Source organism: Lupinus angustifolius, chromosome LG04 (assembly GCF_001865875.1).
Source record: "Lupinus angustifolius cultivar Tanjil chromosome LG04, LupAngTanjil_v1.0, whole genome shotgun sequence".
Lineage (NCBI taxonomy): Eukaryota > Viridiplantae > Streptophyta > Magnoliopsida > Fabales > Fabaceae > Lupinus > Lupinus angustifolius.
This window is the reverse complement of record NC_032012.1, coordinates 10,871,874-10,891,879: the sequence shown is the minus strand read 5'-3', so window position 1 is coordinate 10,891,879 and position 20,006 is coordinate 10,871,874. Positions and strand designations below refer to the sequence as shown.

The 20,006-nt window shown below is 28.6% G+C and overlaps 3 protein-coding genes across 5 annotated transcripts; all 3 read left to right on the top strand.

The window, feature by feature from the left end:
* LOC109345827 (F-box protein PP2-B15-like) lies at nucleotides 2,869–5,588 on the top strand. Its single transcript, XM_019585053.1, has 3 exons — nucleotides 2,869–3,160; nucleotides 4,883–5,001; nucleotides 5,093–5,588. The coding sequence occupies exons 1-3, from the start codon at nucleotides 2,909–2,911 to the stop codon at nucleotides 5,559–5,561; spliced, it is 840 nt and encodes a 279-aa protein (XP_019440598.1). The 5' UTR covers nucleotides 2,869–2,908; the 3' UTR covers nucleotides 5,562–5,588.
* LOC109345826 (probable pectinesterase/pectinesterase inhibitor 21) lies at nucleotides 5,036–14,282 on the top strand. Of its 3 annotated transcripts, XM_019585050.1 has the most exons (6): nucleotides 5,036–5,045; nucleotides 9,927–9,993; nucleotides 10,646–11,243; nucleotides 11,909–12,409; nucleotides 12,733–13,042; nucleotides 13,708–14,282. In XM_019585050.1, exons 3-6 carry the CDS (start codon nucleotides 10,682–10,684, stop codon nucleotides 14,120–14,122), a joined length of 1,788 nt encoding a protein of 595 aa, XP_019440595.1. In that variant the 5' UTR covers nucleotides 5,036–5,045; nucleotides 9,927–9,993; nucleotides 10,646–10,681; the 3' UTR covers nucleotides 14,123–14,282. The 3 variants fall into 3 exon arrangements, with proteins under 3 accessions (XP_019440595.1, XP_019440596.1, XP_019440597.1); XM_019585051.1 differs by lacking the exon at nucleotides 5,036–5,045 and having other exon boundaries at nucleotides 9,940–9,993; nucleotides 10,654–11,243; XM_019585052.1 differs by lacking the exon at nucleotides 5,036–5,045 and having other exon boundaries at nucleotides 9,944–9,994; nucleotides 10,639–11,243.
* On the top strand, nucleotides 16,789–19,652 carry LOC109345825 (splicing regulatory glutamine/lysine-rich protein 1-like). Its single transcript, XM_019585049.1, has 6 exons — nucleotides 16,789–17,069; nucleotides 17,823–17,901; nucleotides 17,977–18,039; nucleotides 18,987–19,031; nucleotides 19,120–19,176; nucleotides 19,256–19,652. The coding sequence occupies exons 1-6, from the start codon at nucleotides 16,852–16,854 to the stop codon at nucleotides 19,346–19,348; spliced, it is 555 nt and encodes a 184-aa protein (XP_019440594.1). The 5' UTR covers nucleotides 16,789–16,851; the 3' UTR covers nucleotides 19,349–19,652.

Genomic DNA, 20,006 nt, shown 5'->3' with positions numbered 1-20,006 from the left:
CCCAAAGTATTTACACAATTTTATATCATAAATTAACATTAGATATATCATTGCATTAATTATATCATAAATTATTATATTGAATTAATCATTACATATATCATTGCATTAATCATAAATCATTGATGTATCATTGTATATTCATTCATCATTTTGGTTATATAAAATTAAATTAAGAGAAATAATAAAATGTAACTTATGATGTGATATGTATTATTATGTGAGGTTTTGTTTTTTAATTTGAAAAGATTCATGCTCACTAAAACAAGCTATTAACAATGTTTATTGAATAAGTTATGTTAAATATATGAACACCTTTAACAACGCTTTTTTCAATAAGTGTTGTTAAAGATAACTCATTTAACATCGCTTATTGAAGAAGTGCTGTTAAATATATGAAGTACGACATTTAACAGCACTTCCTTCAATAAATATTGTTAAAGATAACATCTTTAACAATGCTTCCTTCAACAAGGGCTATTAAAGATAACACCTTTAATTGTGTTTATGGAAGAAGTGATATTAAATATATGAAGTATGATCTTTAACAATGTTTGCTTCAATAAGCGCGGTTAAATGTGTTATCTTTAACCGCGTTTGCTTTAATAAGCATTGTTAATTCTCATCCGCCTTACGTTTAACAGCGTTGAACACATAAGTGATGTTAAATGAGTGTGGTTAAATACCAATTCTAACATAGTGTTTTCAGCCACTCTTTGAGCGACACGTCAGCCACTTTATTTCTTTTTGTGCACACGGGACTAAAACTTATTCAAGTATAAAATATTTTTCTTTACTTCTTTTCTAATGCAATGTATATTTGTTTTAGTAATAAAAATTATATTTTACCAATGAATTTTCTGTGACACTAATAAAAATACTAAAATTTTGTGAAATAAATATTAATTTTATTTATGACTAAATATTAGAAATAAAAAAGCGGTAACAATTCTCTTTATGTAACTAGCAATCAATTAAAAAATTTCTTAGCCATTAAATTTTTTTTTTCTTGTGATTAATTAAAATAGAAAATAACCAAAAATTCAGAATCTTTTTATTTAAAGAAAAATAAAAAAAAATTAACTTCTAATAAAACTATTTGATTTAAAAAACTTTCATATAATATTATTATTAGTCTTGTAAAAAATTTACAACTTTTTGTGAATTAATCAAAGGATGGAGACAAGTCGTGGTAACATTTCTTGCCCTCATATCATCCTTGAACGGTCACATTACAACGCTTCTTTTCATTTCATTAATTCTTAAATTAATAATAAAAGTCAAAAAATGTATTATAATTAATTTCAAACATTTTAAAAATGGGATGAGTGCAAACATTAGTTTTTGTTGCTTCACCATTTTTAATGAGATGATTATTTTACCAACAAACCATTTCTTAAAGCGTTTAGAGATACGTAGGAGCAAAATTTAATTTTCTTACACATAAAAATAAAAAATAAATATTTCTATTTTATGCAATTTAAATTTTAATAAATTAAAGGTATTTAAATCATACAATTGGCAAGAGTGTCGTTTAATTACGGGCGGACGAGGTGCTAATACCTTCATCGATCCGTAATCGACTCCCGAACCTGAGTATCAAAATTCAAAAGCCCAATTTAATTGGGCTTAAAATATTTTTCTACATTTTTTACCATAAAATATAGTAGCGACTCTAAGAGGTCATATAACAAAAAATCAGGGCGCGACAATGATGCATAAATATATCACTCATATGATATTTTATATATTATATTTGTTATACTTTCATGTAAACATCAAATATATATTGAATATAAATAAATGATTAGAACTTGTAGAGGAAAGTATCCAAAGTATATATAGTATATTTTGTCCCCCTTAATTATGTCCTACCTAATATATTTTGGTAAGATGTTTTACATTTATTCAATTATTTCTTCTAAAGTATGTTTTACATTAATTCCATTTTTGCTTCTAATGTAAGAAATGATGTGCTCATGTTCTACCTCAATGTTCATATATTATTATGCTAGCAGTCTCGTATTAAGTAAAATAATAAACTTAATGTGATATTTAAGATATGAGATTCTCCCACTAAATAAATTAGTATTTTGAGTTGAATTCTTCTTATATGTTTAACTCCTAATAATTGACATCTTTCATTGAAAGTTATGTTATAGAAAGGATTACCAATAAACTAGTTTAATTCCTATCATATTGATACTCTAGAAATGTAGTCATACTAGCCATATGATTGGGCCATTTTTTCTAAAGTATAGTATTTAAATTACACTGACATCTCCTGAGTTTCAGTGACAAATTACCACTCATTTTTTATACCTACATAAACCCCCTTAGTTTTTATATTTTCGTTACACTGATCACCCCTGCACGAGAAATAAGTGTAATATTTTAAACAAAAAATATGATAAATGCAATTAAGTTAAACAAAATATAATATAATATTGAGACAAGTCCAAATAATATAAAAATCAATGTATCTTCGTTATTTTTTGTTGCAAAATGCATAAAAAATTCTAAAGATATATCGTTTAAATCGCTCTATTTTATCGGAACGAACCAAAAATAATAAAGAAGTATTGATTCATATATTATTTGGACTTGTCTCCACAATATACTATGTTTTGATTAATTTAATTGTATTTATCACATTTTTTTTGTTTAAAAGATTACACTTATTTCTCGTGCAGGGGTGGTTAGTGTAATGAAAGTATAAAAATTAGGGCGGTTTGCATAAGTGTAAAAAAATGAGGGATGATTTATATAATTTCGTTAAAACTCTGGGGATGTTAAAACTCAGGGGATGTCAGTATAATTTACTCTATATATAAAGATGTAGAACTCAACCAATTGTTGGTGCTTCAGCAACTTGAAAATTTCTATAGGCCTAATTACACAAAGTACTATGGAACTTTTGCCAAATGATTGTTTAGAACACATTTTATCATTTACATGCCCTCAAGAGGTGTGTAAATTCTCTCTAATCTCCTCAATTATGCATTCAATGGCGGATTCAGATGTTGTGTGGGAGAAATTTTTGCCACTTAATTATCAAGAGATTGTTTCAAGATTGGTGGAGCCATTTTCGTGTTCTTCATCAAAGAAAGAGTTGTTTGTCACGTTATGCAAGCCACAACTAATTGACGACGGTACTAAGGTAATTTCTTGATAAAACACATTTAGGTTATTTATACGCGGAAAGAAATGTATGCATTGACAATATATGAGTTTTATACATTGTTACTGTATTATAATCATTCATTGTTTATATTTAATCATCATTAATTCTTCAGAAAAATAATCTAAATAAACATGAGTGATTCATGATTGTGTATAAAACATTACAATAACAATGCATAGATATTGGACTCTATTTATATTTGTTTTTTATGGTGGACCATAAAAACAATTAAGAATTCAAACAATGACATTTGCAAATATTTGCACGATTCTGGTGTTCACCTTATTAACATTATGCTAGGATATTATATTCTTTAAGCTCATAGAAAAGACACAAATTGACAAACTGCAAGTTCTCTAGTGAAGTGTTTAAAAAACCTACCAACACGTACGATTTCAAGATTTCTATAAGGAAAATGTTATATCATGTTAATAAATTACCTTAATTTTCTTATAATTATAAAAATGTGACATATGTTACTTTTTTATGATAAGAAATATTTTAAAGCTAACTTATTTGATGACATCATATTATTTATTTTTATAAGAAGTTTGTAAACGCATTCCTTAAGTATATAGTAAAAATTAAGATTATTATTTATTACTAATGTAAATTAGTTACAAATTTTAAATATTATCTTTTAACTTAAAAGAAGATATTAACAAAAAAATAATGGTATAGTAAAATTTGTATGATAAAAAGTGTGTAATGCAGAAACCACAATTTATTTCAATTATCTTTAGTTCTTGATTGTGCATTCTCAGGCGGTGGAGCAAATATGGATTTTGCATTCTCATTGAAATAATTCATATTTGCTTTACTGTTTGTGGATGTTCAAATCACTTTCTAAGGTTTCTACTTTACTCTATCTTTATAAGGCTATAATATATACATGTATAGATAAGTTATTACAAATGAATTGAAGTATTGTTATATCTTCTGCTTTTTAAATTTTATTTTTTAAAATTCTTAATATTCGAAAATCATATTGATATCAATTAATTTACTTTGAAAACTTAGCTAGCTCAACATTTATTCCGTACAAAAATGTCTTGAAACTATTCATATTAGTTTCAACTTCAATAAAGGAACTTAAATCATATTCTAATTTGACTATAATATTATATATTATCAGTGTAAAACTTTATATGCAATTAATATATTATCAATCATTCAATTTAATTAGTTTTTATAAAAAGTTAATAATAATTAAATAAGAATTATAATTGATGTATTAATATTTTATAAAATTTATACACTGTAAGTATATATATTTTCCCCCCTTCCAATCTATTAGTGTGACATGATTGAAACTAGAACCCTTATATTTCTGCCCTATTTTATTTTACCTCTCAAACTACATCTTAACTTATTTTTTTATCAATTTCTTTGTCATCACAATATTAGTCACATCTTTTATTTTCTCTTTTATCTCTTTCTATCAAAGATATCCTCTCACATAAAAAATTAGTCTTTTTTGAGGTGTGTGAATAATAGGTGTTGTTCACATAAATCGAACTCTTAATATCTTTTATCTTTCTAGATATCTAGCTGATCTTACACCATTAAAATATTATAATACAAAGTTAATGTCAATGAAAGCATAAATTTTATTATAGTGAGATACAAACACCTAAAACATTTGCTTTTGCAGCATTAATTTATGATGGTACAACCATTAACTTGTCAATGAAACAGATGTTCTCAATTGAGAAAAAAACATGTAAAATATGTTACTTGTTGAGTGCAAAGGAGCTTTCAATTGCATGGGGAGACAACCCTCTTTGTTGGTCATGGAAACCAGTTCAAGGATCAAGGTTTGTGTTTATCATCCTAATTCTCAAGGAAATTATTATATAAAGTTATTTATATTCAAAATAATAACAACCAAATTTTATAATTTTTCAGATTTCTAGAGGCGGCTGAGCTCATAACAGTGAATTGGTTAGAAATTGAAGGGAAAATTAGAACACAAATTCTAACACCAAACACGTTATATGGGGCTTATCTCATAATGAATGTTTCTCATAGGGCATATGGGCTTGATTTTGCACCGTCCGAAGTTTCAATTGTTACGGAGAACAAGGTAGAGAAAAGAAAGGCTTATTTGTACCATAAAGAAGAGAACGAACTTAAAATGGAGACATTATTTTATGGGAATCGAATGGAAACTTTGAGAATGGTCCAAGATGAAGAAGATAATGAAGGGATTTCATATCCCTCAAAAAGAGAAGATGGGTGGATGGAAATTAAGATTGGAGAATTCTTTAGTGGTAAAGGTAATGAGGATGTGAAAATGTGTCTAAGGGAAGTGGGTCATCGATTGAAGGGTGGTCTTATCCTTGAAGGCATTGAAATTAGACCTAAAAATGTTTAATTTGAATAGATAGATGAATTATGATATGAGGATATATTATTTTATAATATATCTTACAATGTAGGATATCGTAGAGAGAGTTTGATTCATAATAATGACATTTGTTAAAATGGACAGTTATGTACTTCAAAAAAGATTGGTTCCTTACGGGTGATATTAAAAAAATATATTGAAGAGAAGTGCAATAAATGTGTTTTTATGTAACTTGTTTAATAAAGTAAATACCCATATTGAATGTCAATTACATCACTCTTTTGTTAGTTGTGCTTTTTGAGTTCTGTGATATAGAAATTTGGTAATATAATTTTGATGCAATTAGACCCATTTATAGAATAATTGATCAATATTGAACATAGTTGATCAAATCTTATTAAATTTATTAAATGATTGATCAAATAAGTCAATAGCATTATATGCTTACCATTCCTCAAATGATCTCTCAATTGTATTATAAATTAATTTTTGAATGTAACATCTATAGTGTATAAATTTATATACAATCAATGCATCATATATCATTGATTTATATTACTTTTATATAACAGTCAATAATAATTAAAAATAAATGATAAATAATATACTAATTATATATAAAATGGCATACATCTTTTTGTCTTAATTTTTTAGAAGTACATTATAATATAAATAATTAAAAATACTTCGAGTGTCAATATTCTCATCCACCTAATCAGATGACTTTTTTTCAAAACAAAATATGAAAAATGTGTTATATTATATCCTACATGTCATCCGTTTAGGATATTAGAGCAGTGATATAATAATTTAATCAATTATTTACTAATTAAATTATATATTAATCAAATTAAATATACATATATATTACATTACATTCACAATGTTAAAAACTAATTAATTATGATATCAATATTTTTATTCATATCATTTGTAAAAATTAAAATGTATAATGGGTGGTATATCATATTAAGTATAAATAAATGTAATAGTTATGTGTCTTATCTTCCGTAATAATAATTTAGTAAAATTAATCACTTTCTTAAATAAAAATTGTAACTTTAAAGGAAAATCGACTAGTGTAATCAGTACGGTTTAAATGAAAAACGAGTAATATGACCAGTTACAACTAAATTTAACTAGTAGGATTGCATGACCAATATAATAATCGTATCGTACCAGTTGAATAGTTTTCTAGTTGAACTGACCAATATTATACGATTTTCATAACTATGGTTTAAAGTGGTAGATGCTTTTTTTAAAAGGACAATATAATTCGTATAGATAAAAAAAATATGGATGGTTAATTTGTTTTTTCATACAATTAATAAATTCCTATTAATATTAAATAAAAATTGTAACTTTAAATGAAAATCGACTAGTGTAATCAGTACGGTTTAAATGAAAAACGAGTAGTATAATCAATTATAGCCAATTTTAATTAGTAGGATTGCGTGATCAATATAATAGTCGTATCGTACCAGTTGAATAGTTTTCTAGTTGAACTGATCCATATTATACGATTTTCATAACTATGGTTTAATGTGGCGGATGTTTTTTTAAAAGGACAATATAATTCGTATAGATAAAAAACAATATGGAGGGTTAATTGTTGTTTTAATACAATTAATAAATTCCTATTAATACAAGACTAATATGGCAAAAAAATAATATTAAAACATTGTATTGTATTTATAGTATATTAGCGTGTCGATCAACACACTGTGTTTGTCGACCCATACTCTTATTTTGTATGATATAGAATGTATAAGTATTAGAAATGCAATATATAAATTGAATAAAAAATGTAGATTTAAGAAGATAAAAATTATTATAGGGTTGTAATATATTTTTTCATGTGCTATTGTGTGTTATTTTTTGGTTGAGAAAGAGAAAAGATAAAAATAAGAAAAAAATATGAAAGAGTAATGATTTATTCATGAAAAAATAAAAATATTATATGGAAGTTTTTAATAATTATTAAAGAGAGAGGTTAAAAAGATAATGATGGAATATAAAAATCACGTGATACATGGTAGTTACAACTTGTTTTGTCTTTATTAATAGTATAGATAGTAATATCTACTCAACTACTTCCAAAATGTATTCTATTATTTAAGATTGGACATTATGTCTTTAATTATGGTAAATTCTTAAGAAAGAAATTATATTCTAAGAAAGAATAAACCAACACTTTTTTATCTGATTGTGACTCTTTTTATGTTAATATACAAATAGGAATGAATCTACGTATTAAACATTATTATTCTCTTTTTCAATATCTGCATCACCCACCTTATCTCCTCAATTTTCCTTTGTCAATAGTAATCAATAAATTGAATATATTAATATTCTTAATATTTGCACTAATTTTAATATTTAAATAATTAATTCAAAACATTTGGAAAAATTGGAATATAAAATTAATTCAAAATATTGCTTAATAAAGCTTATTTAAAGAGCTCTAAGTTTTGGTGCAAATTTTAGGAGAGACAATAATATTTAATTATATTTTATAATTAAGATTAATTTAATAAAAATATATAAATAAATATACATAAATTTTTTATAATTTTAAAATAACATATTAATTTAAAGTAAAAATAATTAATAATTAAAGACGTTAAAGAAAAAATGTGCATTTATTTAAAGTTATGTTAATCAGTTCTTTTAAAGTCTCGAACTCATCGATATCAAATTATAAGTAAAATTTGAAGTTATTTCATTTTCAACAAAAATTGCTACATTGTCCAAAAGAAATTCATCTCATATCTTACTATATAATTTTATTTGGTTCTCTTTGTTGTTGAAAATAATCTTTATGTAGTAGTTAAACCAGAATAGTTAAGATAAGACGAATAACTTTATCAAGTAAATAATATGCATTTACTTTTCATGTATTATCAAAGTTACACTTAATTCAGATATATTTAAGATTTTTTTACACATGAATGACTAAATAACATTAACAATAAAATGTTGACATTGACATTTCAAGTAGGGATGACAATAGATCTAGATGGGTTCAAGTAGCGCACTATCCAAACCTGTCTCGCTTGATCATTTTGGGACCCGGACTCGTGCAGTTACCCACTAGGTTTGGTAACCACGGGTCCTTCGTTACACAACGGATCGAAGGGTACCCATAAATTCAAAAAATATTTAATTTTTTTGAAAACAACTTATATATTTGTCCATGTTCTTATAATCATGTGTGTTATTTTAGACAATAAAAAGAAGAACAAAATGATAATAGCAAGTATAAAATATAATTAAGTACAAGTACACAACTTTAAATTGTCATTTAAATATAAATTTTTTATGAAACAAACATAATTTAACATAATCACTACGCCAGAATAGGAAAGCAATAGTGTTTAAAATTGTCACTCAACACCACTTTTGGGCGGTGTCTATGTGAGTACGATAGAATATAAGGTTAGATTCAACTACGCTTTTGAAGCGCTATAGATTAACAAATTTAACAATACTCACTGAAGCGAACACTACTAAATGTCTACTTTCTAAATAAGACAACATCTTTCTCAGACCTTCTATCAAACACATGACAAACATGTCTAACCTCACCACATTTACAATAGAAACATCATTCTGAAAACACAATTCATAAACTATTGCATAAACACAATTTAAAAATCTTCAGACTCAATTACTTGTGGGTCTAAAAATAAGGACTCAGGCCCAATCCATTGCAGGTATTACCAGCGGATACTTGTATATCTGGATACCCATTGTCATCTCTAATTTTAAGTTAATAATCTCTTACTAAAATTGTATATTTTTTGCACAAAAATATATATGTTATAAATATTAAATAATTTATAACAATCTACATGATCTTACGACTTTTGCCGCAAATTTTGACAAAGATAATCTATGATCCTCATAAATTCTTTCATAAGTATAAAATCATTATCAACTAAATATTATTAACAATATCAACCTCTACACATGTACAAAAAATTGATAAATTATCTATGATTTTTAGAAAGATTATACAAATTGCATAAAGTACAAAAAAATATTGGAAAAAAATAAAAAAAAATTGAACTAAATTTGAAAATAAAAATCCAAGAAGATCCACCCCTAGGTAGAAGGAGAGTTAGTTAACAAAAAAATTGGAATATAAAAATTAGATTATTTCGCTCACTATTATCTTTGTGTAAGTTTTGTATTTATGTGGTAAAAGAAAGGTTTGCTATGTATAGATTGTGTGGCCTTACCGTGTCTTCTCTTTTTATAGTAAAAAACCTTAGCATTAGACTCCAAACCTCACATTTTTGCAACTGAAATAACTAATTTTGAACTCATTCTTTTAACCTATTTAAGTTCGTGCACATATTTATTTTGCACTACACGCACTCTAAGGAGGGATTCTAACAAGGATTTCAGCAAGCACTTTTCCCTTACACTTTTTAGCAGCTCCTTCGATTACCTAGTAAGTACATAAAATCGTAATGCTTTAAATTATTGGTTATGTTATGTTAATTGTTAGAAATAAATGGGTCTGCGAAGAGAAACAAAATCAAAACATTGCTAAATCAATTGTAGTTACAGATTGAAATTCAAAACAATGCACAATAAGTTCAATGATTTGTGTTTATATGACATAACATTGCATGATGTTAACTTGTTTCTTTTTTATTAACTTATAATTTTTATGAATAATCAAGGGTCTAAGTTATGTACCCAAAAAATGTACCCTTGAATTTTGCAAGACAAATAAAACCACAACATTAGTGACTCAATTGTATTTCTTCATTGATTTATATTTGTCTAACATATGGTATATCATTTTAGCCGACCTCACTTAATACGACAAAAGACTTGACTATTTTTATAATGATATATTGTCGAATAAAGATTATTTATTCCACTTGTTATTCCCATTTATCGATCTCACAAAATTAAAAGTGACACTTCGTTAAAAAGAAAATTTATAAAAACATAAACAATCATTTTTAAATTACTTGTCGGGATTTGATTACTTAAGGACATGGAGACATAATTTTTGGGACATTTGATCTTTGTTTTATATTGTCATGTTAATCTGTTTACCTTTAATTAATTTATTGTCCATTTTTATTCAGGTTCATAGGTGTTGATTAGGAGTTGCTTAATTCAAAATGCCTGGGGGAGATGATGCTCAGAGGAAGAAGAGACTTATAATTATTGGTGTCTCAACATTCTTATTAGTGGCTATGGTAATAGGTGTTGCTGTTAGTGTCACCTTCACTAAGAATGTGTCCATTGATGAAGATCCAAAAGATAACAACAAATCCCATTTATCATCAACAGTGAAAGCTGTCAAAACCCTTTGTCACCCCACAGATTACAAGAAGGAATGTGAAGAGAGTCTCACTAAGGAAGCTGGGAATACCACAGATGCAAGAAAGCTTATTGAGATTGCATTCCAAATAACTATTAAGAGAATTGGTGAGGGACTTGAGAAAGCAAATATCTTGCATGAGGTTGAGAAAGAACCTAGAGCTAAGGAGGCTCTTGTTACATGCAAGCAACTTATGGATCTATCTATTGAGGAGTTCAAAAGATCAATTGAGAGATTGGGAAAGTTTGATCTCAATAACCTTGACAATATCCTCACAAGTTTGAAGGTTTGGCTTAGTGGTGCAGTTACATACCAAGAGACTTGTTTGGATGCATTTGAGAACACCACTTCTGATGCTGGTAATGTTAATAATAGATTAGAATGTACAATGTGGTTATTTAGGGTTTATGAATGGAAATGCTTACAATTTTTACCAAAATGCATGAGCTATCCTACCTTAATGAATTCTCGCTGAGCTTCGTGAATTCATTAAGGTCGAATTCCTTAGGAATAGGTTTGATTTACGAAACAATAGATTCGGTTGATGTTATTTAGATGTAATTTCATACTTGTAAACATTGAAAAGGTAGAAAATCAAGATCCAGAGCTTTCGCTTAGCGACTAAACCTCTCGCTCAGCGAGATGTCGATTTTCGCTAAGTCTTTTGCTAAGCGACATTGGAACATAGAGTTTTGTTTTTCTCTCTCAGCGGTTCATTAGACCTCGCTCGACGAGAACAATCGTTGAGTGAAACAAAAGCAGTAGAACTAGACAATCTCGCTCAGCGAACAATGAGCGAGACAAACTCGCTCAATGAGAATACCAATTCGGTGAGTGAGCTGAATGGTTTCTATTTTTATGTTTTCTTTTGTATTGTTGCTTTCTTTTTCCATTTTAATAGATGAAAGTTGGTATACTTTTCCACTCAAATCTTTATTAAAATCTATCAGAATCTTCTCTTCAGTATTAATTAATTATCAAATGTAAGTAACTATAGAAATCTTCTTCTTATCTCCAATGGCAGGTAATAAGATGAAGGAAGTATTGCAAACTGCGATGCACATGAGTAGCAATGGTCTTGCCATAATCAATGAACTTTCTAAAACTCTCACAAGTTTTCATATCACAAAACCTGTTGCGCGTCGTCTCCTTCAAGATGCTGATGATTTACCAATTCTTGGTCACGAAACCGATAATGATGATGAGTTTCCTGAATGGGTTAAGGATCATGTTGGTGTTCGTAGACTCCTTAAAATGAACACAAGAAAGTTCATGGCTAATGTCATTGTTGCAAAAGATGGTAGTGGAAATTTCACTACCATCACTGATGCATTAAAGAATGTGCCTAGGAAGAACCAAAAACCATTCATTATATGGATCAAACAGGGTGTTTACAATGAGCATGTTGAAGTTTCTAGGAATATGACTCATGTTGTGTTTGTTGGTGATGGTTCCAAAACGACAAGGATCACTGGTAGCAAGAACTTCATTGATGGAGTTAACACTTACAATACTGCTACTGTTGGTATGTACTATCTTTAGTGCTTATCTAACTTAATTATTTAGGGTTGTGTTTGAATTAATAGCTTAAGTCAATGTTTATTTAAAATAAGGTAAGAAAAATCTGATAAATTTATTATCAAACTAATCAAGTGTGCAATGATCACTTGCTATTAATTCCTTTTAAAAGTGTCTTTCTTTTCAATTTTATATGTAGTCTCACATTGTTTATCTCATTTTATTATACATGACTTACATACTTGTTAGGTCATTTTTCTTATTGCCGATTTTGAGATGAAACCTTAACACATGATATCAAAATTAATATTTATGCATGCATGTATGCAGCTGTTCAAGGAGACTATTTCGTTGCCATTGGTGTTGGGTTTGAGAACTCAGCTGGTGCCATTAAACATCAAGCAGTTGCTCTAAGAGTTCAAGCAGACAAGTCCATATTCTACAAATGCAGAATGGATGGGTTCCAAGACACACTTTATGTCCATGCCTTGCGTCAATTCTATAGGGATTGCATCATTTCTGGTACTATCGACTTTGTCTTTGGTGATGCAGTGGCTGTTTTCCAAAACTGCACTTTTGTGGTTAGAAAACCAATGCAAAACCAACAATGCATTGTCACTGCACAAGGCAGAAAAGAGAGGTAACAAAGTTTAAATACTTCATACTTATATATTGCATGCAGGAAAATATTATTTCACATCTAAACCTTAATTTCATTAGATGATATGAATCAAAATGATACTATTATGTACTACTATAAATCGTTATTTGATAAAGTATTGATCTTTAAACTATTCTTAATGGTTTATGTCCGTAGATTTTCTTGGTCTCCCCAAAATTAGGATGAGATAATCTTCGGGGACGGTACAGTACTGAAATGTGAGATGTAGATTGGTTTGATGAGTTATATTTTTATATTTAAAAGTAAATTAAAATCTATAAGGTTAAATTTTTTGTAAAACACATATCATCATCTCATTTTTAGTATTGGAGAGGATTAGTTTCTTAGAATTGGACTAACCTTCATTTGATTTTTTATTCTTATGTTATCTATCTTTATAAACATCACAACTTTTACTCTAGTACATTCATTCATGATTAATTATATATTCTCTAACGCCTTTACTCATCATTCAATACAATCTTTCTCATTTATATCATATTTAGCTTATGCTTGGACATTTTATCTTTCAACATACAATCATTTATATAATATATTATTGATTCTATTTAATTTTCACAAGTAATCCCTACTCCACTTTTCTTATTTCAAACTGATGCAAACATTTCTGTATTCTCTAACAGGTATCAGCCATCAGGAATAGTTATCCAAGGTGGTGCCATTGTATCAGACCCTAACTACTACCCAGTGAGGTTTGACAACAAAGCTTACTTAGCTCGTCCATGGAAGAATTTCTCAAGAACCATTTTCCTAGACACTTACATTGGTGACTTGATCCAACCTGAAGGATACATGCCATGGCAAACAGATAAAGGAATTCCTACAAATACAGAAACTTGTTTCTATGCTGAGGTTAATAATCGTGGTCCTGGTTCAGACCTAGCAAAACGTGTAAAATGGCAAGGTGTTAAGAACCTTACACCACAAATAGCAACAGATTTCTATCCATCAAAGTTCTTCCATGGTGATGATTGGATTAGGGTTACTAATATTCCTTACTCCTCTGGTGGCAAGAACTCTTCCTCCTTCAAGCATTAAATGAATTCTTTTTTTTGGAAAGGTGCTGCTTGCGTGTTGTAAAAAGAAAAACAATGTAGTGCATGTTTGGTTTATAGTTTGCATCCTTCAAATTAAACCATGGTTTAGTGGATTCAAACTAATAAATTTCAACTTTGTTCGTTATATACATTTAGTTGAATTATTACTTTTATATATGTTGTTTGTAACTAAGAACAAAAAAACACTTTTTTATTTTATAATTCATTCTTACTCGATTCCTAAACTAAAATCTAAATAGGTCGGACTAACAGTTTATTTTGGTATTATCAAAAATAAGAAATTAATCTTTTTTGGGTGCAACTGCTCATCCCAATAAATGTTATTCACAAAAATAGAAACCTTAACAATTTGATCTTTCTGGAGATCTAATGAGCCCTTACACCACTTGATCAATGCATTGTTGATAGAATAACTAAATTTTTGGTAAGACATGAGAGGAGATTATAAGTCGGTCAATATATTTATTTAACAAAAACAAGTTTGTAGTTCTCTTTGGTTAAAGATTCTTAAAGAAGTCTCGAATCTGTCCTTATTTGAAAAACCTCTTAAAGTAACTTCTCTCTTATAATCTCTTACATATAGATTGTGTTTGACACAACAAACTAAAAAGATGGTTGAAGGTTAAAAAGTGAGGAGTTGAAGGATTAATTAATAAATAAGAATAAATTAAGATCCTTTATAGAAATACAACTCTTGAAACTCACAAGGACTCCATTTAATAGTTAAACTAAATTAAGGTAGCTTACAATAGGCCAATTCTTGGGGTGGGTAGGATCAAGCCATTTAAACAATGGGTTAAACTATGGACTAGCCCACATGATATTATTGTGGCACAATGTCTAACTTGGTTCTAGCCCACACAAGATAGGGATGAATATATTGCTCCTTTTGAAAACTCTAGTATAATTAGTTCAATGTATAAAAAAAATTCTAATAAGAGAGATAACTAGTGATATTAATTAAAAATACTTAATGGAGAGGTAAGAGGCAAATATATAAAGAAATTTTATGAGAATTATCTATATTAATTAGGTATATTGATCTTTGTATTTATGCTTCAAAATTTAGTCATTTTATCCAAATTTAATGTTTATAGTAAATTTAGACTATTTTGACACTATAAGTATAAGATTGTCATTTGGACAAATTTCAAAATATAAGGACTAAATCACATCTCAATCAAAGTAATCAAAGTTGAAGAGATTGTTTTTGACTTTTTAATGAGAATATGTAATTTTCGCAAGTAGCTAAAAATATAAGAATTAAATGAGTTTAATATATGAAAATAATGTGGTCTCAAATCAATTGAGTTTAATATATGAAAATAATGTGGTCTCAAATCAATAGAGAATATATGGTCTTCGCTTCTTTTATAAAATAGTTAACTTCTGTGACGAAGGAAGACCCAATTATTACAAGAGAAATGTTAACAATGGTCACAAATACATTGTTTAAGGAAGAGAAAAGAGAAACATTATCTTCGAAAAATGATATTTTCATATTTTGAAATCTATGATCATAAGTACATGAGATTCATTGTTTAAGAAAGAGGGAAAAAAACTTTTAAATGATTTTGACATTCGAACTCCTAAATTCAGAAGTAATAAATTTTGAATAAAATATTGGACATGCTATTTAAATTATGGGTGACAAATGAAATGATTTGGATTTAAATTATAATCTTAAGAGATGAATGAAAACTTTGAAAAGTCATCAAACAATTTATTTAAATCATATTTTGCATTATCTAAACCATCAATATCAAAACTTAATGAATTATTTTGAATTTATCCAATTCATTTTAATAGTTTGGATTGATGAATATTCAATCAATTTGAATTTTCTAATTGAAATTAAAAATATTTTTGAAGAAAACCATTCTTTTAGAAGTCATTATTTCAATCAATCATTTTTTGAAATCACTTTTATAAAAAAACTACTTTTAAAAACATTTTTTTTGACAATTTATTTTTATTTTTTTAGAAATACTTTTTAAAATTTTGAAATTTAATAGAATTATTTTTTTGCAAACAATGTGACACTTAAGTTTTAAGTGTAAAGTCTTTAATATGTATTTATACATGCTGCTATGCATTAAGAATAAATATTTAATATTAATCGCATTTACATTTTATATAATTAGTCTCAATTTCATGGGAAAAATCAATGGGAAAAATCAAAGTGAAAGTAAGAAGCGCTACAAGGAAGTAGGGGTGTTCAAATGCAGACCGATTTAAAAATAAAATCAAAAATCGATATCCGAAATCACAAAACTAAATGTGTTTGAATTGTGTTGGCTTTATTTTTTAAAGTCCATTCTGTCCAATCTGATTTTTTGTTTTAACTCTTGGATCCAGACTCAGACCAGACCGAAATAATATGTAAAATTTAAGTTTGTAACGAGGTGTCAGTGTATATATATATATATATATATATGATATTATTAAAAGAAAAAGATGTATAAATTTCGTATACTATTAATGTATCATCTATCATTCATATTTTATTACCATTGTCTCTTAAAAAATATAATCTACAAAAATAATAGTGTAATACATAATCCAACAATAAATTACGATATGATAATAGTGTATAAATGGACTTAAATGTTAATGCATACGTTTTATAATTGTATTATAATCATTAATCAGGGTACACATTGCTTCAACCTGAGACAAAGGAAAACCAAACCCTTCTCAAGTCTCAACATGGCGGCTTCATCTTCGTCTCTCTCTTCTTCCTCCACCGACAACTCCTCTTCTCACCATCACACCACGCGCCGCCACCGCACGCGCCGAGACCGTCATAACAAGGATTCCCTTAAGATTCGAAAGAAGTCAAAGTCCCACACCAAACGTCGTTACAGGCACCGCCACTCTTCCGATTCCGATTCCTATTCTTCTTCCTCGCTCTCTGATTCCTCCAGGTTCCTTTAATTCTTCTTTTGGATCAATCAAAAACATCGCGGATTTTAGTTTAAGGTCTTCAATTATATGATTTTGTTTATTTTTAGTTGTATTATTAGGTTTGTACTTGGTTCCAAATTCAGCGACTTTTATGGTTAATTTATGCATATGCTTTGTTTCAATGAGATTGTTAATTGAAGATTAAATTGTTGCTTTGAACTATGTCTCTTTCTTAGAGTATGTTTACTTTGCAGAATTAATTTTTAATTGGATTCGGAATTGAAATGATTATTTGTGTTATTTGGTTATCGTAGAAACGATTCATTCTGTTATGTTTGGTAGGTTCAGAGTAGCTTAAGACTGGAACCCTTACATTCATTGCACAACATGAACAATTATTTTTCCCATGCAAAACTTCACTTTAGAATTTTTGAAGTAGCTATAGCTTTCTGATTTCAACAGCACATGAAGGTTTTTGAAGTATCCATGATTCTTAGATTATAACTGCTGAGTTCCCTTTCCCCTTTACAATGTTTGATTTTCACAGTTCTAACTTCCATGCTCTTATCTTGTTTGTGACTTTGTGTTGTCTCCTTTTTATCATGGATCTGGAAATATGATTTCTTCACGATGTTTTGTTTTGCAGTATAGCTGCATGTTGATAGTTTTATTGATATTAAAAACTTCCAGTGTAATGTTAATTTACTGAACGGAATAGTGGATTAATCTGGTTCGTATCGTAAGACTTTGTTTCTTTTGTTAAATTATGACAGAAGTGAGAGTTCTTCTGAAAGTGAGCATGAAACAACTCATCGTTCAAAGAGGCACAAAAAGAGTGACAGATCAAAGAAGGTGATTTGTTGGAACTATAATTTTCCCTCTTAAGAATCTTCTCCATTCATCTCACTTTCTCTTTTTTCCCTCAAGAACAAGGAAAAGGACCGAAGTAAAAGCCACCGCCATAAACGACAGAAGCATAAATTAAAAGAGGTAGGTCACTTTTTGTACTTCAAATGTCTTCCATATGCTTGTTTACAAAATATTTTGGGATCCCTTATCTATGAAGTTTCAAATCGACATAGTGACCTTGAAATATTTACAATGTTGGGGACCTCATATCATTTAGGCAATACTACTAGATTCGTCCTGTAAGTAATCATCTGACTTCTAGTTGGTCCTATAAGTTTTTTGTTTCAAATAAGTCCTCTACATTATTTTCTATTTTCAAATTGACCCTTTAAGTTATTTTGTGTTTCAAATTGGTCTTAAAATTGTGTTTACATTATATTTGTAGCCTAAAACCATTTTTTAATGGTGAAGTTTCACAAAAGTAATAGATGGATTGCGTAGATCTTTATCATCTGAACTCAATGATGCTAAAATTGTGAAATTTAGTTGAGAATTGAGAGTTTTGAGGAACATCTATCGATAGGACCAAAATGAAACAAAAAATAGTTGCATAATCAAATTGAAAAAAATAATTATCTTGGAGGACCAATCGAATAGTTTTGCATGTCATTTAATTCACCAGCTTGTTTATAAACTTAAGTTAATGTGCTTAGTGCTAAATGCTGGAGGTTTCTACATGGATTCTTATCCAAAACTAAGATTCATCAACTTAAGGCACACCCATATCATTGTTCATTTCTGTTTATGTTCTCCATCCTCAAAATATTGGTTCAATAAAATTTGCTGCTGAACTAACATTGCATAGCAGTGTAGGGAAGATAATTATTGATTTTGCTAAAAAGTCGCAGACATCTTTTCCCCAATATATAACTCCAGTACATTTTTGTCTGAGATGCTTATGATACTTTCTGCCTATTTTTATGTTTTGGCTCTTTGAAATTGGAGCTGGGGTCATGTTGGATGCTTGATTGACTTGCTTGGATGTTTTTCTTGGTTGGGTTTGCCCTGGCAATGTGAGCTATATGTAGAAGCAGCATGGTGAGAGGATCAGCAGCCCCGTGCAGCTTTCCAAGGTTTTAATCACGATCTGGCTCGTAAATTCAATGTGCTTACTAGCTTCTATTGTAATTAGTTTTACTTACTTCTTCGTACTTGATACAGTTTTTAGGGCGTGACAAAGATGACAGTGTCCGTCGCAGCGCCGTATCTGGCAAGAAGGTATTGACCGTTCCTCCTTTCTTGTTCTCTTACATGTAGCATTGGTCTTGAATCTATTTCTTTCCGTGTTTCCATGTAGATTCTTCTTAAACTTGATAAAACTAAGGAAGATAAGGCGGCTGAAAGCAAGAGAAATGAACTGCTGAACTTTTTAAATGCTAGTTTTGATTAGCATTCAGAAGGTATGGATTTGTTAGGGGATACAACAAAGTCAGACTTTGGTGCCTAAATTTTTTTTCCATTACAAAAACCAAGTATGGTTCTTACCATTTGGGGGAAGTAGGGGGATACATTAAAATTATGTTTACTATTGAAAATTTGAGCTTGAGTTTGTTCAACATGTATGGTTTTCATCATCAGTGAATTGGCTATGAGCTTTTGTAGGATGATGATCTTTTGGCCCAGTAGATTCTGCACATGGTGTTTTATGATTAAGCAAATATTTGTTCTGTTTATCATGATTATTTTTTTCTTGATTTTTTGTGTGTGGGCATATATGGCTGAATTGTTACAATTTGTTGCACTACTGTTTTTTTCCTCATCGTGTGCCCTACTAAATTGTCCTTATGAAGGAGGTTAGGATTGAATTTTGTTGATGCAAGCAGTGGAGCAGCGGATCTTGATCTAAATTTTAGAGGGGACAACAATATTTAACTACAATTTTATTACTAAAATTAATTGATAACGATGAATATGAAGGATCATATAAGATAAAATTTTTAGTTATTTACTTTTCAATATAAATTACTATATAATTTACAAATTTATCTTCTATCTTACTACATAATTTTGTTTGGTTATTTTTGTTGCTGAAAATGATATTTATGTAG